The sequence below is a fragment of the Protopterus annectens genome, chromosome 8.part0 (genome assembly GCF_019279795.1).
Source record: "Protopterus annectens isolate FY-2018-M chromosome 8.part0, PAN1.0, whole genome shotgun sequence".
Taxonomy (NCBI): Eukaryota; Metazoa; Chordata; order Ceratodontiformes; family Protopteridae; genus Protopterus; species Protopterus annectens.
In genome coordinates, this window is record NC_056741.1 from 882,687,720 (window position 1) to 882,700,190 (window position 12,471).

The following is a 12,471-nucleotide window of genomic DNA, read 5'->3' on the forward strand; positions in this document are numbered from 1 at the left end:
AAGAGGATCAAGGGTCTCAAACAGATGCCATATGCTGCTCGGTTAAAAAAACTCCAGCTCTACTCAGTTGCATACCGCCTACTTCGCGGCAATCTGTGCCTGACATACAAAGCTATGTCTAATCCAGAATTAATGGACATGCTCCACCTCAGTAAATCTAAATCCCTTAGAGCCACACGCTCGAGGGACTTGAACCTCAGCACAGAAATAAATAGAACTTGCTGGAGGGACAGGTTCATAACCCAGAGGTTCCCTTCACTCTGGAATAGAATTCCAGTTCATGTGAGGCAGAGCACCTCACTGAATGTCTTCAAGAGGAATCTCGATAAGTGGATGGGGGATCGTAGGTTTGTCCCAGGGATTGCTCCCGTGTCACTATTAGACAGAGGCACAGTAAACTAAACCTTAAAAAGGGCACAGTATACTCAAATCAAGGGGTGGCGTAAGCCATACAGAATCGGGCTAGGCTTATAATTGCCCCAGGGCAGATAGCCTAGTATGAACCTATGAACCTATGAACACCACAAAGCCGACACCCAAAACACTGACACCAAAAGTCCGACAACACACAATACCGAAAACGCACAAAACCGAACACCATAATACTGACACACAAAACGTAAACTACACATTGCACACTACTATGTATGCACTAACCTTAACCCAAACCCTAACCCTAAGGTCCGACACTACCGCACACTTACCCTACCCGCACCCTAAACCTAAGTCCGACACTACTGCACACTCACCTTTCCTGCACCCTAACCCTAAGTCCGACACTACCGCACACTCACCTTTCCCGCACCCTAACCTTAAGTCCGACACTACCGCACACTCACCTTTCCCACACCCTAACCCTAAGTCCGACACTACCGCACACTCACCTTTCCCGTACCCTAACCCTAAGTCCCTCACTATCGCACACTTACCTGATCCACACTCTAACCGTAAATCCCTCACTGTCACACACTTACCGAGTCACGCTCACACGTTGCCCATGTTGGTGTTTCAGCTGTCGGGATTTCAACTTGTCAATCATCCGTGTTGTCAGTCTTCTGGGCGTCGGCTTTGTGGAGTGTCAGTCTAGTGTAGGGGACCCATATATGGATATAGATATAAAATTATGTATGTATGTATATATATATATATATATGTATAGTTATATTTATTCTACATATATCCCTGTTTCAAGATCGCCATATCTTTGAGAAAATGGAATATTGTAAGAAATGACACTCTCATATTTGGTATACATTAGTCTGGCTTTTTTCATTCAGTCTCCACATGTCAGTCTGTGTCAGGTCCTGACAATTCAAACTATTAACAACATGAGCAGCTTAGCCCATTTTTTAGCATGTTTCCCTTCCTGATGAAATGGTGTTTGCTACACAGACTAAAGCAGAATCCCATAACAAGTTTCTATTGTTACACATGTTGTTTCAGTAACATTTTTTATGAAACAAAACTTTGTTGTACAACAAAGAAAGATCAGCCTTTCATTCCGAAATTGATCATTAAGCAAAAATGGAACTAATGACCCATGCTATCACTGTTGTAATTTTTCAGACATTAACTGGTTATCTCTTCTTCACTTGCTCCTTTCCAGTCTGTCCAGCAGTTCACCATCTCACTGCTCAGAATTCCTTGCAGCTGGAGAATGGCTTTCCGAATGAGTCAGGAGCACTGTGTTGACTTTCAAGGATTTCTAAGCCATTGTGTGATCACTGACAAAAGCTAGAAAAAGTTTGTTTTCAGGAAGCCAGTAGAGTGGAAGTTAAAAAAGTATGGGCATTAGAACTAACAAAAAGGGCTTTGTCTGTGTAGTTTTCAGCTGGTTGGAAGTAAAGAGCTGAACAGAACTACATAAAATAATTGTTTGCATCACTGGTTCATTGACTCACTTCTCTGCCATTGCCTTCTTTCCTTTTACAGTTGAAAGAAGACGACGGTTTAATATCAATGACCGCATTAAGGAACTTGGAACCCTGATCCCAAAGTCCAGTGATCCGTAAGTTTTTGTTTTGTTTTATGTTTCATACTGTAAAATATGCAAACTGTAAAGCTACCCTAACAAACGTGTTAAGAAATTAAGAATCTTTTTTTACTAAATCTCTGAAGCTGTAGTCATCAAATGCAGAAACCTTTGCAGTTGTTTAAATACCTGTTTGTGTTAGCATGATGTGTCAACATTTCCATAACAGTGAGTCTTAACTTCTTCTCAGAGTCACTATGTTGGTGTTTCAGCTGTCGGGATTTCAACTTGTCAATCATCCGTGTTGTCAGTCTTCTGGGCGTCGGCTTTGTGGCATGTCAGTCTAGTGTAGGGGATACTATCTGGGCTTTCTGCATGGATTTCTTCTCTCAACTTGACCAATAAAAAAGCATTATTCCACATTAGTAATTGATGTAGGCATTAAAAAGTACCATTATTTGGAGACAGATACTTGTGTTGCCGGATTCCTTATTCGGCGACATAATTGGTAGACTGTCTGTGTCGTGTAGTATATACTTAGGAAGGACTAGTTGGAAAAAGCTTATAAATATTCGGTTTTCAGTGATTCTTGTTTTATCAGAGAATGTGAAGTGAATATAAAGTGGTTGCAGTTAAGGTTAGGACAGCTGCACCGTACGTACATTGTTAAAAAACATAACACCGGGTTATGTCTAAGTAAAAAATATCTCTTTAGAGGCCTTGAGTCCTTTTTGTAGGATATGAATATCACGCCAAATATCTGATGATGATTTGTGTCTTCCTATAGATTTTTTAAAGCTGGTAGGTGAGGTAACCACACCCCTGGAAAAATAAATTCTTTACATTATTAATGTAGGTAAAAGTAGCACGGCTTACCAAAGGTCTGGAAATAAAACAAAACCATGCCACAGGAAGGTACAGCATTATTTTGTATGGATTCTGTCCATTCGTGACAGATCAGACAATGGAAGTTAACACTTTTATAAAGTAAGTAGCAGTGAATTTCATTGGGATTAAATCAATGTAAGATCAGGACCTAGGATACAAACAGTATGCCGCAGCAAGTCTTCTTCTTTCGGCTTTTTCCCAGTTAGGGGTAACCACAGCGGATCACTTGTCTGCTCATGATTGACAGTGGAGTTTTACGGTGTCAAGTTGCCAGCCCAGCGCCCAACCTTCCACAGAAGGCACACACATGCACACACTCACACCTAGGGCCAATTTAGAGTATCCAATCCACCTACAGCATGTCTTTGGGATGTGGGAGGAAACCAGAGCACCCAGAGGAAACCCACGTGACCACAGGGAGGGCATTCAGACTCCGCACAGAAGGCACCCCAGCCGAGGATCGAACCGGAGAACCTCTTGCTGTGAGGCGGCAATGCTAACTGCTGCAACACCGTGTCTGCCCAAGTATGCTGCAGCAAGCAGCAGATTTAAAAAGAGCATTTGAGAGGCTTCATTTGAGGGTTACAATGGGCAGATGTATGTCACAATATGTCAGAATGGAAAACACGTTGTTGTCTGCACTTAACCTTAGCTGCATCTGTTACAGATAGAAAGTGTTAAGATTTGTTTTGGAGTGCAAAACATTCTGCTTCATGAATTCATTGACCTTTTTGGATAGATCTCAAGCAGAAACTGAAATGTGATTCATTTTGGAGACAGTCAGAAGCTTGGGATGATTTTAACTTTAGAATGTATGCTTGGAAATGGAGAAACAAGGTATAGATTTAACCACATTTTCCTGTTGCTAGTGAGGTACTACCTTAGTAATGCATGGACATTTGAGCCTTCACTTCCTGTAGCTGGCTCAACAGGGACTGTACCTAATGTGGCTGTGAGACAGCAGTGACTATCCAATACCCTTTCTACTTATCCTAGATCTTAGCTTGCTAGTACCTATGGATCCAAGAAAAACATGACCAAATCTCCTTGTCACGCTCTGAAACTCCAGATAATAAAATGAAATGAGCAGAAAGGATGATACTAAATTGTGTAGTAATAGATGAAGAGGTCTAGCCATAGGCATACCCTTATATCAAAGAGCTAAACAGACACAAAGATGCACATTTCTCACAGATTTTCTGAACTGTGAGTTGCCTGTGCCAGAAGTTCTACTGGATCTTTCTTATGGCTTTTGTAAGTGTAGCAAATATACATCTTCACCGTTTACCTTTGTCATGCATGAAGATAGTCTTTTGCTTTTATTTCAGCAGAGGCATTGTACGTAACTGGTTCCGGAAGGCTTATAGGCCGTGGAGTATAGCCCTTACTTTTTGATTAGCTGTGTGCAGGATATTTTATCTTTGCTTTATGCTTGTCATCCTGTTTCTGTGCCACCTGTTGAAAGAATAAGATGACAGCAGAGGATTAATTAGCAAATGTGTCTGGGTCCACCCTACTATATGTGTTCTCTTCTGTTAACATGATGATTCCTTTGAGCCTTGACATTGTGATGGGAACCCTGATAATATTTGTTCCAAATGTTTCAGCAACAGAAATAGGTGCTGTCCTAGCCATTATGTACTTTTGTACTAACAGAGCCTGCACACTTAGATGGTCATACCTGTCCTAGGGACAGAAATGCTAAACTATAGTTTTTGCCCAAAACTTCGGTGTTTCATGGATATTAAAACAGAAAGATAAAGAAGATTGTCATCAGACACCATTCATAAGGGATGCCAGCAACAATTTGCTCGCCAGTTCAGAGAACATCAAAGACATATGGAAGAAATACTTTCAGCAGCTTTTGAATGCAGAAAACCACACAGAAGCTGTCCTGCCCCAGCCTACAATGAAAGAAGGAGATCCTGCCTTAGGAGAAGTAGAAATAGCACTAAGAAAAAAGAAGTCAGGGAAAGAAGCAGGCTCGTAAGAGTCACAAATGGATATGATCAAGATATTAGAAAAGTTAAGGAAGAAATGGCTCCAGAGGTTACTCATAGCAACATGGAAAGAAAGGCATATCCCAGATAACTAAAAAATAGGCTTTCTAGTGCTGCTGTACAATCAAGCCACAAGAGCAAAGTAGACATGGAAACTGATAAACAGATCCTTCTCTGTTTACACAGAATGGGACTATACTTGATTCAAGAACTCTTCAATTTCAGCAAGTACTGAGAATAAGGGACAACCCTTTAATGGATGACATGAATTTATCTATGTCTTCCTTTTTGTCTGATAAGACCGAATTCACTGTGAAATTAACCTGCCATGCATCAACCAAAAGACAGAAGGCAGGAAGGGAACAGCACAAGAAGAAAAGGAGGAAACGCACAAGGGCCTGTAGCACAGACTCAGTGTCTGCCACATAACAAGTAGTACACAAAATATCTAACTATGAACTTTCAGAAAATGAATTGTCACAAAATAGAGATATGACTTTTGTGCCATCATGTAACAGCAATTTGGTTGATTATTTGACTAAATTTACAGACTATTTACTAGAAAACTGAATCTCAGATTATTTTTTTCCAGAAAACATTCCAAATGTAGATGCATTTAAGAAACCTAGTACGTTTGTTCCAATACGTAATAAAATTGTTCAAGTTCTTCAGGATCTGTGTGAACAAGAGTTACATTCTCTTATTTTCTGAAAGCTTACATTTTGAGAACACTTTTAGCGATCTTTCAGAGATTAAATTATCAGCTTTGAAATCACTACAGGACAAGAATGACATAACGATAGTTTAAAAGAAGGAATGACTTAAATGAGCTATGTAATGTTCAACTGAAAACGATTGGGTAGATAAGTGATGTGTAATGTTTGTAACTGGGAGTCTGTCAGTATGGTTTGTGATGTAAAACGCTTGCAACTGGCTTATCCACTGCTCCCAGAGTTTTCACAAAATGCCTGGCTTCAGCCATTGGTTTATGCAGACAAATAAATATTAAAATTTACCCCTACTTAGACGATTGCCTGATTCAGGCAGGCAATCAGGAAAAGCTGTTACAGCACCTGACCTTTGTAAAGGACCTACTGATCTCCCTGGGGTATACTATCAACGAAAAAAAATCAAAACTAGTCCCTGCACAAAAAGTTGTATTCCTGGGAGCATGCTTGGACACAGCATCCCAGATGGCATTCCTTACTCCAGAAAAACAAGCCAATTTAACAGGCTACTTCTCTCAACTAGCCACCAGAACCCAGTTATCCGCAAGGAAAATCCTGCAAGTTCTAGGGTTCATGGCCTCCTGCATTCTACTCATTCCATATGCCGGACTGCATATGAGGAAACTACAATGGTACCTAAAAAGCCTTTGGTGTCAACACTCTCAAGACCTGGAAACTGTCATACCCTGTCTAAGGAAAGATTTTCTTTGGTGGGCAGCAGCATGCAACCACAACAAGGGACTTCCTTCTCACAACCCCACGCTGCCCAGACCCTCACCACAGATGCATCAGACTATGCCTAGGGTGCACACCTGGATGGCAGGTGCATTCAGGGACATTAGAGCCCAAATCAAATACATCTGCACATCAAAAAGAGATGCTAGCTGTTCAGAACGCCCTGACAGCCTTCAGACCCCTACTTTCCCGGGGCCACTAGTGATCAAAACAGACAACACCACAGTGATGTGGTATATCAACAAGCAGGGAGGGACTCACTCTTATCCTCTCTACAGGCTCACCTTGACCCTTTGGCACACAGCCTTAGCCATGCAAATACACCTGCTAGCACAATTCCTGCCAGGCTCCCTAAACTTTCTGGCAGACAACTTAAGCAGAAGCCTGCTAGACCCACACGAGTGGCAGCTAGACCACAAAACCTTCAACCTTGTAACCCAGAAATGGGGCACCCCCGAAGGTGGAACTCTTTAACTCCCACTCCAATCATCAGCTCAGCAAATTCTGCACCAGGAAAACTCACAGCAAGGCCTGGAAAGTGGATGCTCCCTCCTTCCAATGGGTAAACCTCTTGATCTATGCATTTCCCCTTCTACCACTCATTTTAAGGGTACTGCTCAAAATAAGGGAGGAAAAAACAAGGGCAATCTTGATTGCCCCAGACTGGCCACATCAGCACTGGTACTCACTGCTGTGCAGCCTGTCACCCTGCCACCATGGCAACTACCTCAGATCCCAACACTCCTGACACAGAAGAATGGAGAATTCATGCATCCACAATTGCAGACCCTGAACCTGGCAGCCTGGCTTATTTCCTGACCTCTCCTCAAGCTGCTAGCCTAAGCAAGCAAGTCCTGGATGTTATACATGAGGCCAGATGCCCCGGCACTAGAAAATCTTATGCTGACAAGTGGAAAAGGTTTTACACCTGGATCCAGGCTAAAGGAGCTGAAACAGCACAGCCCTCCCTACCTCACATCCTGGATTACCTAGCAGACCTACTACACAGGGGGTCTATCCTTCTCTTCTATTAAAATTCATGCCTCTGTCATCTCTGCTCATTACAGCACAGAGCCACCTGTCTTCTCACACCCTCTCATCAAACAGTTCCGAAGAGGGGCTATCAACTTAAGGCCACCCAGAAGAGCTCCTACCCCAGCTTGGGACCTTAACTTTGTGTTGGAAAAGCTCACCCCCCCCTTGAGCCTGCAGCTTCAGCAGAGTTAAAATTCTTGTATTGGAAAACAGCCTTGCTTCTGGCCATCACTTCAGCTAGAAGAGTTTCAGAGCTACAAGCACTCATGACTGTAGAGCCCTTCATCATTTTCCATGCTGACAGGGTCTCCCTCAGGACTAACCCATCCTTCATGCCTAAAGTGTCCAGTGTGGCTCTCAACCAATCCATTCATTTGCCCACCTTTTTCCTTAACCCACAAAACAAGGGGGAAGGATTCTGCACTCTCTAGATGTGCACAGACAGCTCAGATTCTATCTAGATAGGACTAAATCTTTTAGAAAAACTGACCAATTGCTAGTCAGCTTTGCAGCAGGGGCAGAGGGCAAGGCCATATCCAAACAAACAGTCTCCAAATGGATAGCACACTGCATCAATTTCTGCTGCAAACAGCATGGGAAACCACCCCAAAGTGGGTCAGGACGCATTCCACTAGGGCAACCTCCACCTCTGCAGCTTTTCTCAGAGGGGTCCCCACCAGGGACATTCTGGTGGCTGCAACATGGACTTCTGTTCATCAACAAGCATTACCACCTGCCTATCTTCTCCAAATCCAGGGCAGGCTTTGCCACCGCAATCTTGCAGGGCATCATAGCCAGCCCTCAGTCTTCTTGACTGCCTCCACCCTTTTCTTCAACTTTGGGAATCAACCCAAGTGTGATGACTGCAACAGTGAAACATGAAGAACATAGTACAGTTGTGTCCACTTACCATAAATGTAGATGTCTGAGTGTATTCACTGTTGTAGTCCTGGTTTCCAACCCTCCATCCCCCTTGTCTCTCTCTCTCTCTCTTCTTCCTCTCTCTTTACAGGGAATATTTGGTATTTACTTTCTACTGGTGGTGTTCTTCCACCATAACCTAGCTCCCTATTTTGGAAAAACTGATGTAATGGCGTCGGCTGCCTGATTTTATACCACTGACGACTTAATGTCAGTTCTGGAGTGACAGCAACCACAGAAATACTAAGCCTCTGGTATTCAGGCCAACTGAGGGCTACCCCTGGCAGGATAACCCAAGTGTGATGACTGCAACAGTGAATAAACTCTTAACATCTACATTTATGGTACGTGTACACAATTGTACTTTCTAGTTGGAGTCTGGAACTCACATGGTTTGGATAAAGTTCTATGATGCTTTGTTCACATATAATAAGATCTATGATACTTTTTTTCTGGGTAGCAGTATTTGCAGGTAACTCTCAGAAATGTAGAATGCATTTTTTGTGCCGTATCCTCATCACATTGATGTGACAGGCAGCACCGTGGCACAATGGTTAAGCTCTATTCCTCAAGAGTTTTAGGGTATGTGGCTCATTTTTGACCTTCTACTGTCTATATACTACTCACAATGTTCTTACCTTGTCTATGTGGATTTTCTCCAGGTATTCTGATTTCCTCCCACCTTCCAAGAACATGCAAGTTGATGTCAACTGCAAGCAGCAGTGGGAAAGTAGTTAAACAGGCAAGGTTATTGCTGATCTCACTGAACTGGCTGCCACCCCGGTACTTTTAATATTTGTTTGAAGGAATACTAATTTGTAGTTCCCCACAGCAGAGTTTTTATTTGTGTTGTTGACTACTCCACCCACATGAAAAATAAAACCATTGGTTGTGCAGGAGTTTACCCCTGCAGTACTTACACAGCTACATGTTGTAACACCCAGCATCTGTGATCTCTAAATGACAGCTTGTAAGCTGTCTACCTGTTCTTTTGTTTCAAAAGTAGCAACAAGGTCATAGATTGCTGCATAATAACATGTTACTGTATTAAAAAAATATGATAGCTTGCAGTCTGTCATTAAGTGATCATAATCACTTATAAACAGTGAAGAAGTTGCCAAACAGTTGTATTTCCCTGGGTGTCACACTCTGTTCCCTTCCTCTGTGCCACCCAAAGTACAATTTGTTTAAATGAATAGGATTTCCTTACTGTTCCTAAACCTTTTAGTGTCACTTCATGAGAAGTCATGCAAAGTCCTGCTTAAGGATTATAGTGTTTTTATTCTGGAGAGATGATTCATGTGCAAAGTGATTGCTCCTGACTGTTCTCACTGACAAATAGCAATATTTCTGTATTTTACTTCATTACGTTTTTTGGTATCACCTTAAATTTCTAAAATAAATAATGTCATCTCCATCTCCACACTTGTACAGCTAACACGTAGGAGAGAGAAGAGTAGTATTGCTGGAATTTGATTCATCCCCAAGTCTTGATGAATACCTTCATGAGGTGGACCCTGTTTTTACAAAATCTCTCAGAGATGACACTGATATATAGACTGTATTTTATATAGCATAGATCTTGGACAGAAGTAGGTTAAAAAATAAAAAAAGACAGTTGGATGCACAAGTCCCAGGATAAAAAAATGTCCAGTCCTGCTATGTGCACTAGTGCCAGGACTGGAAAATGAGAGTGTAGACTCATAGTTACAATTTGGCTCCCATATTAAAACAAAGTGTAAAGATTTCTCATCTTTTTTTTGAATGATATAAAACTATATAGTTCATCAGATGAGGATCTTAAAGCACACCTTGAAGTGTTCAAAACTTTCTCAGAGGATATAGGAATGTAATTTGGTCTTGACAAATTTGCAAAAGCAACATTTAAAGGAGGAAAGCTACAGAACCAAGAAAGTATCAGTTTGGGACAGGAATGTGATATAAAGGGACTTGAACAGGAGGGATTGTATAAATGTTTGCGAACTGATGAAGGATTGACAATAAAACATGAACAAATGAGAGCAAAACTCAGTAAGGAATATTTCAGAAAACTAAAATTAATAGTGAAGAGAGCCCTGACATCTTTGAATAAAGTCCAAGCTATAAATCAGTTTGTTTTTCCTCTGCTAACTTACAGTTTTGGGGTGATTGACTGTGCCTAAAAGGCATTGGATCAGTTGGACAGTAAAACATGAAAAATACTTAATGCTTATCAAATGATATACAAAAATCAGTGTATACCAAGATTACATATTCCTCGATCTGAAGGAGGTATGTGTCTCCTCAAAATTATATGTATACATCTACAATCGTAGGACTGCATACATATCTGGGAATCAAATAAAACCAACAAAGGTGGCAGTGCACACAGCGCAAATACTAACAACAAAAGTTGGTGTGCACCAGAAGTTTAGGATCCTGGAGAAGCCAATCAACAGTAGTAGTAATCCAGCCAAAACTCAAAACAAAGCAGCATTTATTAAAAACAATTAAAAAAAACTTCAAAAAGTAGAAATGCCTGTAAAAAAATGGTTTAGCACCAAAGTGTTGTTAGGCACTTTCATCCCACCATAGGCTTCATCAGAACCAAATAGAGTAAACAAGCCTAATTCATTTAAATAGTTAATTAGTAGACTGGGTTGAGTATATTCAGTTGTAGTAATAAGTAACAACCTAAAAAATCTACCAAGACCAAGTAAAAAGTCATTGATGTCGTTATTTTAAAACCGATATAAGATACACAAAAAACATACTTAGACCTAAATAGTTTAAATCAAAGTTAATGTGAAAAATAGGTTTATAAAAATGATAAATAATACAGCTTAATGTTAAAATATAAAGCAGTCACTTAAAAATTCCTTCAATAAAAATCATAATTTTGCTGAACGTAACTTCAAGACAAGAGTCAGTGCTACCATTATTTAGCCCTGGATATTTTGTTGCATTCTATCGAAGTTGCCAAACTACCACTTGGTATGCCTGGGTGGACTCTCAAGCACCACCCCTCGGGTTAAGGGGGACCTTCTTCAAAATGCCAAATTGAAATTCTGAAAACTGGGACATACACAAGAATGTCTATAGACAGCATTCTTAGACTTGTCCTTCTTTATATTATAATAGTGGTCATAAATTCTTTTTTTCAAAGATCTTTCAGTCTTACCCAGATAAAATGCAAGGCATTGATTACATTTAGAACTATATACCAAGCTCTGAGTGTTACAGTTACCAGACTGTGAAGTACGTTTGTTATTAAACATGTTACCCAGTGTCATGTCAGTGCCAAAATAAATACAATCACAGTGGAAACATGCACCACATTTAGTAGTCCCACCTATAGACCTTTTGATGTCTTTTTTAACCTGCCCAAAAATCTTTTTCATATTGGGTGGTACTTTAAACACAAAATAGGGATGTTCACCTACTACCTGATGTAGTTGTTCATTGCCCCTAAATAACAGTCATTTTTTTCTCATAATCTCCTTCACCTGACTAGAACAATCACTATATTGAAAGACCAAAGGTATACAGAAATTGCCATCAAATTCATCAACCATTTGAGGTACCAACTCATGTGAGTGAGTAACACCCTTTCTCAACAAAGGTTTGTACTTTGTTCCCCAGTTGTCACAAACCACTTGACTCACTTGTTAAGTAAATGTTATCGGGTACCCTCTTTCTAAAAACCTGTCCATTATTTTCTTTTTTCTCTTGTTCAAATTCATCTTTGTCTGAAACCGTTCTCTCCAGTCTAACAAACTGGCCTTTAATTAAACTTTTTGCATATGTAATTGGATAGAAACTGTTAAAATGCAAATATGAGTTGGAGAAAGTAGGTTTTCTGTATATGTAGTAGACCCAAAAATGTTACCGATCAAATAAATACTAGTACCCAAATAATTTATGCGAGTCCCACTGTATTGAAAGGTAAACCTCAAGAAACTGGGTGAACTGTTTAATTATTCAATAAATGCGTGGATTGTTTCATGATCACCTTCCCGGAGAATAAAAATGTCATCCAAAAACCTTAAATAAAGATTGCCATGACTGAAGAAGTCTGAGTTAAAACATATTTTTCCACAGGATAACATGACTAATTTGCAAATGTGAGGGCACATGCTGCCATACCCCACTACCCTGCATATAAATTTCACACAAAATATATAAAATTGTTTCCAAAAATAATATTCATACA

General features: G+C 40.5%; 1 protein-coding gene across 2 annotated transcripts in view; it reads left to right on the plus strand.

The window, feature by feature from the left end:
* TFE3 (transcription factor binding to IGHM enhancer 3) overlaps positions 1-12,471 on the plus strand; it is a 650,077-nt gene that overhangs the window by 491,125 nt on the left and 146,481 nt on the right. For both annotated transcript variants that reach the window (XM_044080401.1, XM_044080402.1), the window contains exon 8: positions 1,933-2,008. In XM_044080401.1, the coding sequence (XP_043936336.1) occupies positions 1,933-2,008 (76 nt within the window). The remainder of the gene's footprint in view (positions 1-1,932; positions 2,009-12,471) is intronic.